The sequence below is a fragment of the Curcuma longa genome, chromosome 1 (genome assembly GCF_044706935.1).
Source record: "Curcuma longa cultivar G26 ecotype Majalengka, Jawa Barat chromosome 1, ITB_CL_G26_1.1, whole genome shotgun sequence".
In the NCBI taxonomy this organism is placed as follows: Eukaryota; Viridiplantae; Streptophyta; class Magnoliopsida; order Zingiberales; family Zingiberaceae; genus Curcuma; species Curcuma longa.
Window position 1 is genome coordinate 20,058,873 of NC_133861.1, and position 20,738 is coordinate 20,079,610.

Genomic DNA, 20,738 nt, shown 5'->3' on the forward strand with positions numbered 1-20,738 from the left:
GTCGTCCCAGAGCAGTCCCTTGAGTTCCTTCTAGATGGATTTGTAGAGGTTGGCGAGGAGGTATTTGGTGGCGTCGGGGCCGTTGAAGCCGTCGTAGATGCCGACGAACACCCACCCGTGCCGTTCCGACACGATCACGTGCGTTCGGTCCTCGCCGACCTTCCCCTGCGCCCAATGCATGCGCATGCGTGTTGCGCTATTGTACGGTCAGATTCGTCGCCAATGGAGTGGAAGTTGATGTGCTCGTTGCCGCTGTTGTGGATGGTGGTCGAATTACTGTTTGGTTCAATGGCGGAGTCCGGATAGGCAGCTCCTTTGACGGCGATTGTCGTTCGAGGTGGTTCCTTCAAGGACTAGAATCGGGATTGACTTCGAGCGTTTGTGTGATACAAATGAACTTGGAGGTGGATGGGCTATGCATTTGGTGATGCGGTGGAGGAGATTGCGCCGTTGGAGGTCGGTGACACGCTGGGACAGACTGCTGTAGTTGGGGCTAGAGGAGGAGGAGGAGGAGGAGGAGGAGGTCGAGGGACGGTGATCGAGGTGGCTTAAAATATTAACCATTAAGATTAATATAGTATTACTAAATAATTATATGCTTGTTGTAAATTCATCGGGTATTTATTTTATATGGTTGTTGTAAATAATTATGATATTCTAAACATCTCAGTTTATGTAAAATTATTTAAGTTACTAAAATATATTTACTCATTCAATTGAATTTGCTGGACAATCAATCTTTTTCTGAGATAACGTAAGGCAACGAGAAAGACACTGAGATATCGACAAAATTGCCATTTGATTAATTATACGGTTCAAAACTCGAAAAAAAACATGTTTAATTTTTTATTATTAGTGTGTTATTAATCAATGAACAAATAGGAATATATATATCATGCATCAGAATAGTTAATTAATTTATGTAACCAATAATGGCGACATACCTACGTGAATTGGATTGCTTGACGGCATGTGAAAGTAAAATGTTTAATATTTCAAAGGAAAATAATTTTAAATTGGCCTTCAATTATTGTTACATTACCCCCAACTAGTAACATTGTTAGTTCATCAATAATCGTTTGTCAGTGTTAAATAAATCATGGCGTTAATAGCAAATATATTTTAAACAATTTTATCTTTTCTAAAAAAGCTAAACTTTAGGGTGGGAAATAACTTTTTCTTTATTTTACTTATTTTTTCTTAGAAATTTCCACAATGACTTTTGACCTTTACAAGTGATTTTTTGGGTGTTATGATATAAAATTTTGATGATAATAATTTAAAACTCATGTTCGATGCATCTGTTGAATGAGAATTCATTCACTTTATGTCGTTAAATTCACTCGTGCGACTTTAAGTGAAAATTAATGATGGATTATGACTTGATACATTGAGTTTGGTCTTCCTCCAATATCTAAGTCAGTCAAGTTGACTTGAGCATTGCCTTGATTTGGAAGCAATTTAACAATGAAATCTTCCAATCTTTCTCCAGTTATTTTCCTAATTCATTGATTTTGGATTCAATTGTCTCAATTTTTTATTAACTAATTATTTATTTAGTTAAAAAACTCCTTCAAAATCTCTTCATGAAAATGTGATCTTTTAATATATTATTAATCCTCTATGATCGGAGAGCCCCAAAGTCAAAAAGGCGCATACAAAACTCCGTGCGCCTTCGCGTGCAAGGCTTAAACACTAATTAACACCGAGATTAGTCATTAGCCACTCGTATCCGCGTGCGCTGATTCGCTTACCCAAACACAGGCTGCCCACTTTCCTCACCCGCTCTATCATCCAATCGCTCATCATCGTTCGCAGTCCCAAAGGTGGGCCCCTGAATCCGCGCGCACGAGCGGCGCGAGCAACGACGCGAAAAGCGGCCACTAAAACATAATCATTAATTATTACGATCGAGGCATCGACGCACACGTGGTGCGAGCCTAGGAATTTCCAAGAACACCCTTATGTCTCCCCTCCGGTTATCGGCGTCGTTCTCCGTCACATCGGCCGTCGATTTCGACGATTGTGGCATTCCGACGGTGGAGATTTGCTTATGACTGCGGCAACGAGGGCAGCAGGTAAAATGGTAATTTTGGTCGGCTCGACGCCAACGTTTAATTGCGTGTTTGACCTGCTCGCTCGGAGCTTTTCCGGTGGAAGTTTAATATGATTCGCTTTCGAATGCTGCTCCTCTCGCCATCTCTCCCTTCCATCTCGCCTTCGATTCCTTCCTCCTCCCTCTCCCTCCCTCTTCGATCTCGTCTCTCGGCGCATCGCGGCGCGATTCGATTCGTTTCCCTTTGAGTTTCATCGGTTCCTGTTGGGAAATTGTTCCGATGCGGTTGTAAATTGTCGCTCTTCGACGGGATTTGAGCTGTATTTGCTAAAATTGGTCCGCGATCGGTGGAGTTTTCTCGGGGAGGGTGACGTCTTCTTTCTTCCGGATTTAGGAAGAGGAGGAGATGAGGGGCGTCAATAATAGCGTGGAGACTGTGAATGCGGCGGCGGCAGCGATTGTCGCTGCTGAGAGTCGTGCCCAGCAAGTGACCGTCCCGGTTGGTTTCCTTATCCTCTTTGTTAATTTACCTTCTGTCGCTGTATGATTTTGATGTGATTGTTGATGTTGGTTTTTTTTTAGAGTTTTGCTGGTTTAGATCTGCGATGGTTTTGGTGTGTTACCAGTAATTTTAACTTTTGATGTATTTCCCAGGGCACGCAGGAGATTTTGGCAATAGTTCTGTTACCATAAAAATTTGAATTTATCCTGTTTAATTTTATGTTTGTCAATCAGTTAATGACTTAATTCAGGTGAGTTACTAGACAATCGTGTAAAGGTTTTATTTATTGGAATTTGTGAGTTTCTTGGTGGGCGTTTAGTTGGTACTGTTTAATAATGATAAGCTTTAGGAAATACCTAGCGATGCAGTCATGCAGAGCATAGTAAACCATAGTTAAGCTTTTCATAATGTGTTGTGGGGAAAGGTGAGATTACATATTATGATTCTTTTCGGGTAAGGTAGGATTTACATGGTATTGGTTGGTGTAAGGGCTTTGGAGTCTAGCCAGGTAATTTGAGGTAGGGAGACACTAAACTGGGAAAAAAAGGAGAGAAAGAATTGGCAGTTGATGTTGATGCTTTATTCATCATTTTTGCACATGATAAATTATTTGAGTTCAGATGTTTATTTTGATTCACGAATTGTGCTTATTTGTTTCTTTCACATTGGCTCTTGAACTGTCATGTGCCTTTTAGACTAAAAAGAAGAATTTTATAAAAATTGTGCTATGGCTCGTTATATTGGACAGTTAGGAAATTATCTGTTCCAAATATCAACGTAAAAGAAAAAAAATGAAAGTGGAAGATTATATGTTTGAGGTTATTAAAAATGAATCATTAAAAAATTATATCTTGGAAGCAATCAGTTAGTCTAATGGATGATAAAATAAAGAAATTTGGCTGAGATGTTATGAAAATGTTCAAAGGTCACCAATAGATTGCATGATTAGATGAATTTAATCGATTAGTGTTGCAGTTGTAAGAAGTAGAGGGTGACTAAATAAAACTTTAGTTGATGCAGCAAAAAGTGATTTAGTTGATTTAATGGTTAAGACCCATGTAGTTGACCCCAAATAGGAATAACATGACCTGGCAATGATATATAGTTAAACAACCTATGTAGTATTTAAGATCGAACAAAACCTGGAAAGAAAAAACTCTCCTTTTTATTATTAGTTTCCATGGAGGATATATGATCTCAATTTGGTTAAGGGTGGATAAACCTGGACTGAAAACTTGACAGAGATGTTTTTTGATAAATTGGAATAATTTGATAACAAGAAGATAGAGTAGTAAGGTTTCTTAAGTTGCAACAAGCACGTTGGGAGCTTAAGCAGATATTGTTGAACATGATGCTCTCTGTTATGTCCCTTTAGATCAACAGATCAACTTCATGACATAGCCAAAATATTCTCTAATATCCCCCAGGGCAAGCTGAGTTGGTACCTAGGTGGTAGATTTGCATCAAAGGGCAAGGGTTTGAGTCGCAGCTATCGCGATTAAAAAGCCCTCTCACCTAGAGGGCCGCTCAATACCTGATTTACCTCCCTTCATTAAGCTGTGGGGTCAGCCATGAGGGGCGCTTGGCATGAGCGTTATCACGTTTTGCATCAAAATATTCTCCAATATTACAGGCTGTGTTGACATCATATATTCATATTCATTTGTTTCTAAAAGATTTGGGTGTATTATTTCTTGAGGTGTTGGATTTACTGATATAGGACAAATTGTATAGATATTAAAAACTGTAAAAAAAAATCTTAACCAGAGTATGCCATCTCAATAGATATGCTTTCTGAATTCCAAGGAAGAAGGAATATGTCTGAAGTAAAATGGAGTAATCGTATTGCAAATCTAATTCAGATTTTGAAATTATGTGAAATAGTACAAATCAGGAAAGTAAAGACGAAATAGATGGGAAAAACAAGGTAGATTGTTGTGATTTATTCCATGCCTAGTATATATTTTTTCCCCTTCCAGTTACTAAATCACCATGTGCATTTTCCTTCCCTTCTAGTTGCAACTTCAGCTTCGGTCATTTGACTGGACTAGCATAAGTTTCATTGATGAAGTTTTTATAGCCTAAATAAAAATCTGTCTCCTGTTTCAATTTTATTCAAATTCTCTTAGTTGCATTTGCCCTATTTTCTCACTTCTAGTGTTACCGAAGGCCATTCCAAGTGAAGAAGTTAAGTTCTCATCAATCCTCATGGTTTGTAGGTTTCTTCTGGGCATACAGTGGATAATCATTTCAAGGATCTTTGAAATGAATAGACACATAAAAAATATACCTCTTAGCAGTGCAATTTAATGTTCTTTTCACTAGTAAAGGAACAAAGGAAATATGAGTGGTTATCCCTATTCACCAGTTGTGTATATTCTGATATGCACTGTCTTTATCACTATATAATCCATACCATACATCAATAATGTGAAAATTTGACAATTTACTTTACCACATGAAAGAGAAAAAAGCATTATGACATAAGTCCAAAACAATAAAAACTATGGTAGCCCATCAATAGTTTGTTGATAAATAGTTTATTTTTAGCCGGTAAATATGTAATTGTTCATAGGTGCATTTATGCATTGGTTATGGGAAGGCAGGTCAATTACATTACATGACTTCTTGCAATCATTTAGATTGTTCTTGTAAAACTTTATCTATACCTTCCAGTACTATTCTCAATTTTTACAAATCATTGTTTATTTCAATGGAAATCCCATATTACCTAATTCCGCCAAAAATTATTATACATATATTATTTTTCTGATGTTTTTAGGTCAAATTATTAATGATGACTGAAAACAAGATAAATTTTGTGCATAGTAGACTTTGTTGTTAACACAAGCATATTGAGATACGTCTTTTCAATTTTCTATTAGTTCTTTGTATGAGCTTATACAAAGAACAACCAATATTTTGATTATTAGCTGACATTATTATTTTGTACATCTGGTTCCTGATGGTTTATGTTAAGATAGTCTACTCACTAACTCCCATTCTAATTGCTTTCAAGAAGACTCAGGAGGCCTATATTGCAAATCTTTTAGGCTCCAAGAAAACCTTGAATCTGTTTTGCACCTTAAACCTTAATTAATTGTTCTTCATGTATTGGTTGAAAAAGTGAAACCATAATAATCACCATTTGTGAGAATTTGTCACTATTGTGTGACAAACTAGATGTTATTCTGCAAAATGTTTTATTAAATTCTAGTGTGGTATTCTTGCTTGTGTTTTAAATTCTTTTTGGATACATGAGTGTGCCTATTCATATCATCTCATTTCATATCAAATATCCTATCTTAGCCATGGTTCAGGAACAATTATAATAGGGTGATTCACTTGTCTAAAGTCAAATCTAATCAAAGTTTTGAGGGATAATTCCCTTTATAGTTTGTTTCTGGGAATACTTTTTATGCTTCTTGGCTATTATTCATGTTCTCTGGAGTATCCTCTTCTGGCACTTGTTTATCTGTAACAGTATTACCTAGTTCCTGCTTTATGCATTTATCTTTTATGAAACTTGTTGGCTTGCCCTTAGTGTTTGGGTATGAAGAAAAGCTGAAGAATTATTGACTTAATAACTAAAATATTTTTTCCTTTTTTTTTAAATGAATCGTAATGGATGGAATGGTTCTCCACTAGGGATGGCAGCATGTTGGTGTCTGCAATTTTTGGTACTGCATGAACCTGTATGTGTTCAAATATCTGCTACTTCAACCATTCAAATAACCGCATTGGATGATAAATAGGCACTTCCACCCATAGGTGTCGAACTTAAATCAGTAAAATATGTAGGTGCCTGCAATTTTAAAAGAAAACTCAAATCTGATTTGAATCCATTATGTAGGTGCCTGCAATTTTAAAAGAAAACTCAAATCTGATTTGAATCCATTAAGTATAAATTAAGTACCTGAGTCGACTTAGATGGGTGAATATCCACGGATACTTGATTTTCAAGTACCCATTACCATTCCTATTCTCCACCATGAGGATTTTTCAAATAAATTACATGGACACCATTTCTACAATGATTACACAACCTACAACCTTTGAACAATGAAGAGGGAAACCTGCTGCTGAAGTACTTGACTAACAACCTAAAATTCATGCTTTATTTATGTCAAACATTTGCTAAGTATTTTGTCTGCTGCAGTAAATTTTCTTTACTGAATTCTAAAATCATATTCTCCTTTATAGTCTAACAATGTCCAGGATCATTTTTTGGTTTTCTGCTTCTTTGAGCTGAATGATTTGCGATTTATATAAATCAGTAGCTGTGGTCGATATCTTTAATTGGTAATTTAATAGTTTCTAAGTAAAGGATGATTATATCTACAATCTATGAGAGTTCTGTTTGTTATTTGCGTGCAAAATTCTCATGGCGTTTGCTAATGCTGGCTCATATCTTTAAATTCAACTCCTGATTTCTTTATTATTATTTTCTTTCAATTGCCAGAGAAGAAGATGGGCTGCCTGGCTCAGCGTGTATTGGTGCTTCGGATCACATAGAAATGAGAACCGCATCAACCATGCTGTCCTTGTTCCTGAACCTGCATTTCCTCGGTCGGATACCTCTGCAATTGAGAACCCAAACAATCCACCAGAAGTGAGGCTTCCATTCATTGCCCCACCTTCCTCTCCTGCTTCCTTTCTACCATCTGGAACCCCCTCTGCCATGCAATCACCTGTAGCTCCTATTTCTCTGTCTGCTCTCTCAACAAACACCTATTCCCCAAGTGGTCCGACTTCCATCTTCGCCATTGGGCCTTATGCAAACGAGACTCAATTGGTGTCACCCCCAATCTTTTCCACCTTCACAACTGAACCTTCCACTGCTCCTCTTACTCCCCCGCCAGAGCCTTTGCACTTGACAACCCCTTCTTCTCCTGAGGTGCCATTTGCCAAGTTGCTGACTTCTTCCTTTGATGCAAACTGCAAGAAAGCTGAGGCGTATGAGTTCCCATCCTACCAACTTTACCCTGGAAGTCCAATCGGTCGCCTTATATCACCGAGTTCAGCATGTTCCGGTCCTTCCTCGCCATTCCCTGACCCTGATTACCACTCAGCTGACATCTCTTTCCAATCATTCCCTATTGGCGAGCCACCGAAAATCTTGAGTGCTGAAGGAGTGGCTGCAAGAAAGCTTATACCTCGTCATGCTCGAATTGGTGGACCACTTTTGGACGGTAATATATCTGCAGCAGCGCCAGCAGTGGAATCTGCTGTTCCGCCAAAGAATAACGAATACGGAATGGATCACAGAGTATCATTCGACTTAACTGCTGAAGAGTTCACACGCTGTTTGGAAAAGAAGGTAGCAATCTCCAGCGAAGGGACTTCTGAAACCTTTACTTCGAGAACTGATGGAGCTCTTGTGACTGATGAGGCAGATAACAATAGGAGAATTGACATTATTGACGATACCTACCATGACTTGACTGAGAAAGTCCAATCTTCTCTCAATCTTCCTTCAACTAAAGAATTCAATTTTGACAACTCAGATGGGATTTCAGATGCACCTAGTGCTGGTTCTGACTGGTGGGCCAACGAGAAGGTCATCGGCGCAGCATCTGAACATCGAAATAGTTGGGCTTTTATGCCGATCATACAGCCAGGGGTGAGCTGATCCTTGGGGAGGCCTATCTCATTCTCAATAGACGGCCATGTCATAATCAGAGGCATCTGTGAATATCTTTGGTTAGATAGTGAAGCACACTAAGTGTTTGCCGGCTTGATTTAATACTGGAGGTCATCAACATCTGCATCAGACAGATTTAGAGAGAAGCTTTTGATCTCTTTATATGAACACCTGTGATGCATTAAAGGTCTTCTCGGCCCTCCTGCTGATTAAATAATCAGGAAACCAGTCTTTCTTCTTCTTCTTCTTCTTTTTTTGTAACACACTTGTTGTAGAAACTAGTAACATACGTCCTGCTTCAGAACTCACCTCTAGGGTTTTGATTATCTACAGCTTGCTACTTGTTTGACAGCTGATCTTTCTTGGTAACATATAGTTTGTTATCCTTCAAGTTCAATCCTCTTCGCAGGCAATGAGGTCTTGTTGTATCAATTTTATCAGTGTTTTGATCAGGTCGTCTTCATGGACTTATGTGCTGATGCTCTAAGGAAGCACGAGATGGAGACAACTTTCCTATGAAGGGTTTCTCTGTTGCTGCCCGATCTCAGTGGTCTCAAATCAGATCGGTGTGAAAGAGCTCTCCATAGATTAGACACTGTAGAAGTAGAAGGGTCCTTCGTAGCCACTTCATAGAAATAACGTTCGGAAATATTGCTTCTAATGGTTGGTACTCAACCTTAATATCAGTAACCATCCTTTGTTCCTCATTCTTTTATTTGAAGACGTGTTAAGCTAATTATAAGGGTTTTTTTTGAAATCCTAGTTAAAATAACCTAACAGTGATAAAATTATCTATTTTAGAATAGATAGACCACAAATTAGGTGAATTGGCTTCAAACTTTATTCTTTTCCACTGCAAAAACTTCAGAAATGTTCTTGCTTCAAAACATTAGTTTATCTTATGATTGATTAACTCAACAGTTAGTTGCTAATTCTAGATCAATGTCTTTTTCAAAAGAAACTGAGAAAATTATTGTCTTTTCCACAATTTGTGCATTCCCTTGAACTAATTTCTGGATGAAGATAGCGAGAATTGGCAAGGAAATTTTTCCAAGTTGGGGATAGAATCTAATTGCAAGGACTTCAATAGCCTTCCAAATGAGATGGCAGTTTCATTGGATAATGTGCAAATTGAGTGTTTTTATGAACTAGGACCTTTCAATAGCACAACTCTATTTATTGACATGGAAAGAAGCCTAATATTGATGGAGTTGCTCACAGTAATAGTCATGTAAGCCCCAAGTTTTATGAACACTTGATGTTGAATGACAAGGAAAAGAGACCTCTTGATGATTTCACTCTCAGTCATTGCCACCTAAACAAAGAATGAACATATCTTTCAGGAATCGTAATGCTCAGAATGCAAACGGAGTAATGAGGAATAGAAGCTCAACAGAAAACTTTGATCTCGAGGAGTTTCTTTACGTCAGGAAATTGTGAGTTTCCTGGAACCTTACATATATTGTATCAACAAACACGAAATAATGCTTATTCCCGGGTGGTTTTCGATTAGGTCTAGAACATTAACAGATTAACTATTCACTACCAATTGTTTTAGTTAACTTCAATTTTGTTTCTCATTTTCTGATCTACTACTAATTTTACGTCTTTGAAATATTATAATCATCTTGCAGTTGGAACTTGAATGGCTCACTTCCATGGTTTTATAGTGTCAGGATATTGATCTCCAGCAGCAGAATGTTCCCATTATTCAGGTGAGTTGAAGTCTTTTGTATCTGATTAATTTCAATATATAGCATATATTTTTGGTCCTTCCTTTCCAAAGATAATTGATTAGAGAAAAATAAATATTTTGTGGAAAAATCAGGATTTTTTTTCTTTCATAAAAACCACCACACAAACACACAATAAAAATATGCGAGAACAGGAAAATAAACAAAGCTTTGATTTATTTTGGCTCGATTGTACCGGGATTAGACAGTTAGTCGTCGCCCTCGTAACCGTCGTCGGCGACGTCGTCCTCCACCTTATCCGCCACATCGTCGGCGATCTTGTCCTCCACGTAGTCCACTCCCTCCGCGATCGCCAGTCCTCCGAGCAACCCCGCCGCCGCCCCCACCGCCAACCCCGTACCCATCCCCATCTTCGACTTGCTCTTCTGTTGCTCCTGCCCGTAGCCCACCGGCGGAGCCCCGTAATCGTACCCGTACCCTCCTGCCCCTGAGGGAGGGCCGTACGAGTACTCCGTCGGTGGCTGCACGTAGGGCGCGGAGGCGCCGTAGGGAGGCGGGGCGGAACTGCCGTAGGAGGGTGGCGTGTAGCCGTACCTGGCGCTGGATGGCGGCGCGGCGTAGGGGTCGCCGTAACGGGCCGGTTGCTTGACCACCACCGTCACCTCGAGCTTGCCTTGGGGGCGGCCGGATGGGCGCTTAAGGTTCAGTTTCTTCGTCAGCTCCGCTCCGGTGCCAACCTCGTCGAGGACTTCAGCGAGGCGGAGGCGGCCCGATCCGACAAGGGGCTTGACGCCGTCGCCGCCACCGGCGTGGACGACGTCCACGTAGATGGTGGCGTCCTCCAGCGGGACCCCCGGCGGAAGCGGCAGCGTGAGCTTCTCGTCCCAAATCGGGTCGTCGTCATCGCCGGCGGTGGCCACGCGGGTGGAGCACTTGGCGGCGGGATCGACCCATACGACGACGTAGGGGCAGAGATCGCCGTTGCGCCAGTTGACGTTCTTGAGATCGTGGCCGGAGGCGACGGTGAGCTCGACTTCGGAGTAAGATCCCATGGCCACAGACAGAGAGAGGACGGAAAAGAAGAGAAGAGAGGCGGAAGGAGAATGGAACGGACTGGGGGAAGGAAAGGAGATTTATAAGGCGGAGCGAGGCGAGTGACTGGAGATTGGCGGAAAACAACCGATTGAGTATTAAATTACAGAAATAACCTCGACAATTGATGTATAATTATTAATTAATATTATGGTAAATGAAGGCTAGTTTTAATTAAAATGTCGCGGGGCATGGTGCGGTAGGACATCCAGGTTGTCACTCAGGCATCTGCAGTTCGATCAGTAGTTATGACGTATTTGTAGGACTGTGTGCGCTTCCCGATTTGTCATTGTGATCTGTGAAAATTTTTATGGGACTAGACCGATCATCCTAGGAATTGAGTCAATGCGATTAACTAAGATTATCATTTTTTTAATTTTAGATAAAAATAAAATAAAATAAATTTTAAGGTAAGTATTTATGGGCTCCAAGAATAAAGTGGGCATCCATTGGCGGTGGCGTAGTAGCGAAGTAGCAGAGGGTGGAGAATAAAGAACAACAAAACAAGCAAAAAGAAGAAACCAGCCGCATGGTGGAATATTCTCGTGGGTTCCCTGCCTTTGTTTACTAGGACGCGGGATGAACGCGTATGGGCCGGTCATCATCGTAGAAGGCCCAGTAGAGGCCTGAATAAATTATTTAATTCAAATTTGTTCATTTTTTTTATTAAACTTGTTCAAATTTATTTATTAAAATGTTTTATCGAGCTTGAATTTTTTTTATCGAGATCATTATTTTCTTATTTTTAATGTATATAATTATAAAAAAAATATAAATTATTATAATAAAATATATATTTAAATAAAATAGATAATTAAAATAAGGTAATACATAAATTTAGTTATAAATTATTTCATAAATGAACACCGCTTGCTGCTGCCTCTGAAGATGGTGAAATTTCAACAGATATATGTATTATTCAATGTATTATTATAAACCGATTATCATGGATCACATTATGAAATCCAAACATGACCAATTTGTTTATTAACAAGTCATGGGAGGGTTACCCTTAAGATCCAACCAATTGGCTCGAACGCAAATTCAAAAATTTTCAGAGTGAATTGTGTTGTGTAAATGAGACCTTTGGTCACTTCTGAAGCTAATGTTGACCTATTCAACTTATGAATTAAGACTTAGCTTCCCTATGATAACTGATATATTTTTTTTCCTTTTGTTGATGGGTACAGCATAAATTATGGTATTTACCCCAGATTAGGTCAACACTCTTTTACTTTATTTGACAACTTGAGATTAATAATGCAAGAGATAAAAGAAAATAGGAATTAAATGAATGGCCTGATAAATCAAATACTTTGCTTTAGTTAAATATAGCCTTGCTTTGCTCATCAAGGAGCATTATATTTTTCATTGATTACCAAGTCACAATGGGAAATGAACCAAAGAAGTTATGATGCAGCCATGTTGAGTTTAATTGGATAATCTTTTTTTATCCCAAAAGCTTAAGATGCATGTTAAGTTTGATTTCTTTTATTGTTACCGACAATCATATTACTTCCTTTTTCAGTTTCATTACCTTTTCTACCTCCACCATGCTTTAAGTTTTCTGTTGAAATTAAATCAGAAAACAATTTTGTTTTTAGAGCTTTACTGTTCTATAACCTTTGATTATGCTCAGTGTTTCTTTACTATATTTGCTGTAAGAGAAGAGATTGCTGCAGAAATTAGGAATTTGCCTTTGGCAGTATCCTTGAAGTTGGAACTGGTTTGGATCTTACAACCTATATGAGTATTTAAAACTAATAGGTAAAAGCTAGTAGGTTATTTGCTTGTTAAAGGGAATACTCATTAGAATGCATTACTTTAATAGCTAATCTTGATCTTGAGGGACTTTTTCCAAATTCCAACCATTTAAAAACCTGGCTCATCATGATTCCTAGGTAAGATGTCCAATCCCAATGTTATCCTAATTTGTCGATCCTAGCACTACCATTCTCCATTATGAAGTAAGTAATTTTGAATAAACTGTCTTATTTCTGTCTAGCTATAGTACATTCGCAAGCCTCATCAAGTATTGCATAGCATCAGGGCCAAGAAAAACCTCTTCCAAGTTCCATGAGCTTGTGGCACACCTCATTCTATCAATCAAAACTGAAGGTGATGTTTCATGAGTTGGCCTTTCATGCACAATTAAGATGGCCAAATGCCACTGACTGGAGGTCCTCCATTTCGAGATAGGATGATCTCCTTGCATTGGCCTCTATGTCAAGTGAGGCCATGGCACATGATGAATTGTCATCAATGAAGGAGGTGTGATCACTGTCCATATATGAAAGTTGATCATAGCATTGAGTAGATGGGAAGGAATTTGGACTGATTACTCCATTCTCAAAGTGCAGCATCGCTTCTTGATTTGAAAAAGAGCCTGAAATTAAAGGCTGGGTTATCCTCCCTTCTCCATTCAGATTGAAGCCATGTCCCAGTTGGTAAGGTGGTTGCTTCTGATTCAATTTCTCATCCTCAAGAATGGAAGTCATGGAGTATCCACAAGCTAAACCTTGAGCAGTTTGAGCCTTCAAGGAAGCTAATTGTGCTTCCAGTGTTACTACCTACAAGGCAAGAAAAGACATTATTGCAACCTAGAATCTCAAAAATCTTACAGAAGTAGCAAAAAAACAAAAAGGTTAAACAGGATTTTTTTTCTTCTAGATGTTGATAAGAAATATCATTTCAATGTTTCAGAGGATTGAAATTTGTTAGTGTTGGCTAACTGTTTTAGATCCTGCAAGCTAATGAAAGATTACATGTGCAATCACATTGGTAAATTGCCAATTTGCTCAACTGTACTAAACAAAGTTATTTGCTGCATGCCTGGAAAGTGACTTTGTCCATGCTAGATTACTGAATGTTTGATTCACACTTTTTTTTTGCAAAATTATATGTGCTAGTTGATACTCACTTGTTGCTGCAGCGCAAAGATGTGAGCCACACAGCCATAGATGGGATCTTGAAGCCTAGCTTGAGCCTCATAGGAGATGGTAAGTGCGGCCTCTGATCTGTCAGATACTGGGAGGTGCATGAGGAGTTTTGAGGCATTGCTCGCTCCGAAGACCTTGTGAATAGCTGCAAAATGAGTGGCACCTTGTTCATGGCAGAAGTAGGGAGCAAAAACACATCCTCTCACACACTTCCTCCTCAAGAATTTGCATGCACCACAAGGAGAGCCAAAGCCTGTCATTTTTGGATTCTAAGGACTTTGATCTTTTCTTCTCTTTTATTTCCTATTCCTTGGTCTTAGCCTATGTGGTGAATCATCATCTCCTTTTAAACACTAGAATGCTGAATAATTTATTTGCTTTGGTCTCCTTAATGGCCTGCATTAGGCCATTTTTTTAAAATAAGCCCTGGCCTTCCCTCATTTCATCTGCAATTCTATACTTTTCAGATTCCATTCAAGGAGGACAAAGAAGTTCACAATGACAACCAATTACAGTTTGCTTCAGAATTCTTCCTTGTGGTGAGTTTAGCCCATCTTCTCTGATTGTAAAACACGTTTCCATTTGATTATATTACTTTCTTTCATTTAGAATTCAATCAAGAAAAGGCCAAAAACTCAACAGAGCTTTACTCTCCATGTTGAATAGAATGGTGTGTTTATGTTGATCGATTGCTTTCAATCAATTTAGTAAGTGACTAGACATGAGGACAATCACAACATTATCCTATCATTTCATGGCCTACTTTAGTAAATTCCAACTAATCCTAGTTCCTGTTGAAGGATTGGGACATCAAGAGTTGGTGAAACATTATTATCATCCTAGAGTAGCTGACATGCTCTTCACGAAAAAGAAAAGGTCTTCTCTTCTTAGTACATCAGAATTTTGCCAGTGGTAACTCAAACCTAATTAGTATGATGCAAGTTTTGTGGAAATGCCAACAATGGTTTCACTTATGATATCCCAAAGAAAGCTGATTAGTTTTAAGAGAACAAAGCTCACTTCAACTACTATGGTGTGCTTATGATCAATATCACTCACTTCAGTGTCTTCTTTGCACATGCAAACTATATTTGAGTTGAATGCTCATAATCACTCCTGTGAATATATATATTCTCTCTTCTTCTTCAAGAAACTGCCTTCCTATTGGTTGTCATGCATGAACCCATGCATGCCAACCATTGCTGGCTGGGTCTACAAACCCGTGCCATGCCGTGCCGGTTTTCATGGCATATTTCTTCCTGCAAGACATTGTTTTGTGTTTGCCACTGTTCTGATCATCCCCATTTTGTTTGCCACTTGACTAAATGTGGAAGTATGGCTGGTTCTGCAGACACCCAAGCCAAGCCACTTTTTTAAAGCAAGAAGTAGGGAATTCCCTCTACTCAATGCCAAAGCTGCTCCTTTTTTAAGTGATGGCAAACCCATTTGCCCAATATAATAAGATTGCATGGACTATTATTGTGGTTGTGACACAAATAGGAGGGAGCACAGAGAGAGCACTTGAAAAAGATAGGTGTTAACTTTGGAGATGCCTAATTTTTGCAAAGGTGAAAGAGCATGGAAACTGTCCCCACCCCTTTCATGTCATTCTAACATCCATGTTTCCACCAACATGCCTTGCAATTTACTAAACTTTTTTTTTCCTTCTCTTTTCAGTCAAGCAGCTCTTTAGATTATTATGTTGCAACTGATGACATGATCTACATTCTTCAGCTGAATGAATGCTACTGCTTTTCTTTCAGTTCAAAGACAGAGAAGCATGTCAGGGTTCATGAATCATCACTAGGTGAAAGGACAGATACCAGACTTTAAATGGAACATGTAATGCAATCCCAACAAATTATTGAATTTACTGGCCCACAAAGTTCACCAACGCAGCATGCAGCTTTCCCAAGTTCCAAGTAAGTTTCAATCCCCACTCTCCCTAGCCATTTTCCTAGCCATTTCAGAATTGCACAGGGAAAGCAGAACAAAGAGCAAATTAGGGGCTGGCCTTACCTTGCCCCAAAGGAAGGCCATGTAGGATTAGGGGGGGCCCTAAGTGGGGGAAACCAGAGGAAGTGGGGATGAGGAAGAAGGTTGGGGAGAAGGTAGACATGGCCAAGACTATATATATATATATATATCAGAAAGGGCTCAAACAAGTACCTCATTTTAATTTGGGGTTAGTGTGAGGTTTGCATCATTAGGATTAAGTGCTCTAATAATTAAAGGCTATCATCATCATTATTGACTTCTCTCTTAATTAAATAATCGTCTTTTAGGTTTCTGTACTCGTTGATCCACCTATGAATTTGAAATGAGTTTAGTAAAAAGATTACAGCCATCCAGATGCAAATAGAATTTGATAAAAATAAATGATTTGACTTTGAGTGTTATGTTTAATCGTTGAGCTAATTATACTCTCAAGCATGGAGGAGAAATAAAATAAATAAATTCTAATGAATTAATGAAGTTAGTTATACGAGGAGTCAACTTTGAGATTAATAGCACATATACTACTAGCTAGTGTTGCTAATAACTCTCTTAATTTGTACAAGAGATTAATGAGAAATTGGTTATACTCCACTTCAACATGGCTACCTTCAATCTTTTCGACAACACACCCTAAACCCTAAACCCTCAGCCCTCATGAATCCTTGTCCATCCATGTACTTAATGGGTTCTATTGTTCTTTAAGCTTGCAAAATGTCAATAATCATGTATTAAGGGATGGATATTTCTTACATAAATGGAAGACAACCCCTCAAAAAAGGAATTAAATAAATAAAAATAAATACACAAATGATGATTATTTATTCATTTGAAAATTTCTTACCGTCTTCCCGCCCTTTCTTTCTTCCACTCTAATAAACAAATCACACACTTCCAAAACAATGCTTGTTTCTAGACTTTTGAAGTTCTTTTTTAAATTTGTAACCTCACACGAACTTAACTCAGACCAGTTGCAATATAAAACTAGTGAATTAATTAAGTGATCGATCAATAGATATAAAACATTCACGTGTTGGTCAACAATATACATCCAAAGCTTCATCCTTCACCTGATTCTAGGGTTCAATCTGTCTTCTTCCTCTCACTCACTTTGCAGACAAATTTTCTAACCCTAGCTAACCTAGCTTCATATTTATATATATAGAATGATCCTTGGTTGTTCAATTAGTATATATATGTATGTATGTGTGCTGAAGAGATTACATAAATTAATTGTTATTTGATCGATGGCTTTCAGTGTTTGAGGTGGACTGGAAGTTTGTTCTGGTCCAAAATATAATAACACTTAGTTGGACCCAGGAATAGATCCAAGATAGATAGATACACAATTAGAGTCAGTCAAGAGAAATTAGATTAGCTTAGCTTCAAAGTGCTAGGGACGTACTCAAACTTCTACTATGATATAAGAAAGTTAGTACTGGCAGGGGGAAGGATGATGTCCTACCTTCACTCTCTGCTCATAAGTATCATACTTTTCAGGGTCCTTTTTGATCTAGATTTGATGAAGGTCTTCCTAGGACGTACGTAGTCCAACTGCTGCTAAGATTTTTGGGATTAAGAAAGAACTCAGGTTCCTGAAGAACGGCACTCACTGTATGCTCGTGCAGTACTGAAGTATATATTAGTCTTTGAGATCCCTTTCAATCTAGATTTGATGAAGATTTTTTTTTTTTTAACGAGGGGGTGATCGTCAAGTAATTTAATCTGTACGTGAATCAAGAATAATTTCTTTATTGATTTACAGGTACTGTTTGAATTCCTTTAATTTGATGAAGATTTAGTATCAAATTCTTTTAATTTTATTATGCACCTTTTCCTTGAAGTGTCTTATCCCAAGTGGTAAGCATGGAGACATCTGTTGCTTAAGGTTTCGAGTTCGAATCCTTTTGGCAACATATATTTGTTGACTGAGGTACTGTGTGATTCAAGTCTTAGCTCGGCTAAGGTGCTGTTGAGGCAGTATGCTTTTATCAACCTAGTAGTACCGTGCCTCCAAAAAATCCCTTAGGGGGTTTTCTGATATGGGGTCGTTTCGGCGGTGGGGTCGGTCACTATAAAAAGTTTACCCACTACAATTTTTTTCGCCCCCGGGGCATAGGTGAGTTGGTTACGACGCAGCAGACTTGCAGAAGAAGGCAATGGTTCGAATCCTAGCGAAGCCAGACAATACCCTCCTGCGTCGTAACCAACTGCACTTTCTCGATTTACCTCCTCACAAATGGTCGTGGGGCCGACCGTGTGGGGTCGCTAAGGTGGCGGATCCACCTTTTTTGCAGAAGACTATGTCTTTTTCATTTAATTCAAACAAATGCACTCATTTATTTTATTTTATGGTTTTCATAAGTGGCTTTATTTCTTTTAATTCAATTGGATGTCTTTATTTAATTCAATTAGGTGTTTTCATTTACTTTTTATATCAGATAAATGTATTTTAATCATAGTATTTTAAAATTCATGCATGGCAAGTGCCATACACAAAAGAAATCATTATCAAGTGCGAGGGGAAGAAAATTTTCACCCTAGTTCTATCATATTTCCTTGCCAATAGTTGGGTCTAATCATGGTATTATGATATTTTTAACAATATAATTTTAAGTTTATGGACTGATTAAGCGTGGAGTCATGAAGAGTTTTTAATTCATGGATGATCATTAAGTTAAATAAATGTAGAGAACTCAAAATTTTTAAAGAGCTTCATACTAGGCCATAAAAAGTGTTTGTTCTTGTTTAAAGTTTGGAGTTGATATTTAAGTGTAGAGGGTCAAACAAAACTGCAATGGACTTCAATATACTTTGGATGCCAAGTTGGATCAAAAGTGTTGATAAAAATGATAAATATTGACTAGATTTGAATGTTAAAGTCTCTAACAATTATATTTCAAATATTGATTAACATAAGTTTAGTGTAAGGGTAACACATCCACTGCATCATATATTATGAAGTAAGATCAATGTGCAACTACTTTATATTGATTTATTAATGCATATTTTTTTAAAAACTTATGTGTGCTTTATATTTATATCACTTTTATATTGTTTACAAATACTCACATTTAATTTTATGTTAGTTTATATTATTTAAAAATTGAGAAGAAAATAAAATTTTTTAAAATTTGAATACTTTAAAATATTTAATATTTATATTTAGTATTAAAATTTTAAGAAAGGAATTGACTCTTAGCTTCTGCACAATGGCTTCCTCCCCATCGCCTATCACGCTCCTCCACCAACTCCAAGTCTCTCCGCCGCCGGACTCCGCACCGGCCGCCGCCACCCTCCCCCTCACCTTCTTCGACATCGTCTGGCTCCCCACCGGTCCCGTCGAGCGCCTCCTCTTCTACCGCTTGCCCCAACCCACCTCCCACTTCCTCTCCCACCACCTTCCCCTCCTCACCTCCTCCCTCTCCCGCGCCCTCCTCCTCTTCTACCCCCTCTCCGGACGCGTCTGCCCACCTCGCATCCCCTCCACCGACGCCAAGTTCCAGATCCGCTACTCCCCCGGCGACTCCGTGCCTCTCTACGTCGCAGAGAGTTCCGAAGACTTCGACCGGATCTCCGGCGACTACCCGAGGGCGTTCCGCGATCTCCACTCGATGGTCCCCCGGTTGCCGCTTGCCGACGACGGCTCGATCCCGCTAATGGCCTTGCAGATCACTGTGTTCCCAAATCAAGGCGTTGCCCTAGGTGTCGCCGTTCACCATGTGGCCTGCGACGATTCAAGTTCGATCCACTTCTTGAAGTCATGGGCCGCCGCTGCGATCGGAGGAGACTCGAACGAGTCTCCGATCTCGCCGCCGCTGATCGATCGGACGGCGATTGCAGATCCGGACAGATTGTACTTCAAGACCCTAGCCGAGATGCAAGCCCTGCAATCTTCCGCGCCACCATCGTCGCCGCCTCCCGATCTGCCTCCGGAACTGGTGATCGCCTCGTTTGCGATCGGGCAGGAGCAGATCGAGCAGTTGAAACGAGGCGCCTCCGCTAGATCCGGCGACTCCGCCCGCGTCTCTACCTTCATAGTGGCCTGCGCTTTCGCTTGGGCGTGCTTGGTGAGGGCTCAAGCGAGGTTCTACTCTACCAAGAAGACGGCGTACCTGCTGTTCTCTGTGGAGTGCAGGGGACGGCTGGATCCGCCAGTTCCGGCGAGTTACTTCGGAAACTGCCTCCGGCCGTGCTTTATGGAGGTAGGGGTGAGGGATCTGCTGAACGGCGACGGCGTCTTCGCGGCGGCAGAAGCGATCGGGAAGGCGATCAAGGGGCTGGAAGAGGGAGGAGTGCTCAACGGGGCCGAGGAATGGCTGCAGCAGATAATCTCTCTAGTGCCGGAGCGGCCAATGTCTATCGCCGGGTCGCCGAGATATAGGGTTTACGATGTGGACTTCGGGTGGGGGAAGCCGATGAAGGTGGAGATGCCGTCGATCGAGAAGACGCCGGGGACTATTTCGATGGCGGAGGGCAGGCAAGGAGGGATCGAGATGGGAATTGTGCTTCCGAAGCCGGAGATGGAGGCGTTTGGCGCCTGCTTCAGGGATGGCCTCAAGTTGCTTCTTTGAAGGCGATCGCCATGGTCGCATGGAAATGATCCAACAGGAGGGTCTGTTTAATCTCGTTAAGCACGATCTGTTCTATCTATTATACGGCATTCGTTCCAAGAGATTGATTTGGTTACCAATAAAATGCATGGAAAATACTTCACCAAAAAAATTATGCATAGAAAAGACTAAATATATATTCATAACCAACCGATAATTATCCCAAATTGAATATCTGAATTATAAAAATAAATTATCATGAC

General features: G+C 39.6%; 4 protein-coding genes across 4 annotated transcripts; 2 read left to right on the forward strand and 2 right to left on the reverse strand.

Moving 5' to 3' along the window:
• Nucleotides 1–2,165: 2,165 nt before the first annotated feature.
• On the forward strand, nt 2,166–8,599 carry LOC141837436 (uncharacterized). Its single transcript, XM_074724842.1, has 2 exons — nt 2,166–2,555; nt 7,021–8,599. Exons 1-2 carry the CDS (start codon nt 2,463–2,465, stop codon nt 8,188–8,190), a joined length of 1,263 nt encoding a protein of 420 aa, XP_074580943.1. The 5' UTR covers nt 2,166–2,462; the 3' UTR covers nt 8,191–8,599.
• Nucleotides 8,600–10,088: 1,489 nt separating this feature from the next.
• Nucleotides 10,089–10,986, reverse strand: LOC141844417 (uncharacterized). Its single transcript, XM_074732475.1, has one exon. The coding sequence runs from the start codon at nt 10,946–10,948 to the stop codon at nt 10,145–10,147; it is 804 nt and encodes a 267-aa protein (XP_074588576.1). The 5' UTR covers nt 10,949–10,986; the 3' UTR covers nt 10,089–10,144.
• Nucleotides 10,987–12,934: 1,948 nt separating this feature from the next.
• LOC141837447 (LOB domain-containing protein CRL1-like) lies at nt 12,935–14,212 on the reverse strand. The gene is made up of 2 exons (XM_074724850.1): nt 13,909–14,212; nt 12,935–13,558 (listed from the first exon to the last, which is right to left on the reverse strand). Exons 1-2 carry the CDS (start codon nt 14,185–14,187, stop codon nt 13,130–13,132), a joined length of 708 nt encoding a protein of 235 aa, XP_074580951.1. The 5' UTR covers nt 14,188–14,212; the 3' UTR covers nt 12,935–13,129.
• Nucleotides 14,213–19,134: 4,922 nt separating this feature from the next.
• On the forward strand, nt 19,135–20,633 carry LOC141841786 (anthocyanin 5-aromatic acyltransferase-like). The gene has a single exon (XM_074729982.1). The coding sequence runs from the start codon at nt 19,135–19,137 to the stop codon at nt 20,494–20,496; it is 1,362 nt and encodes a 453-aa protein (XP_074586083.1). The 3' UTR covers nt 20,497–20,633.
• Nucleotides 20,634–20,738: the final 105 nt, after the last annotated feature.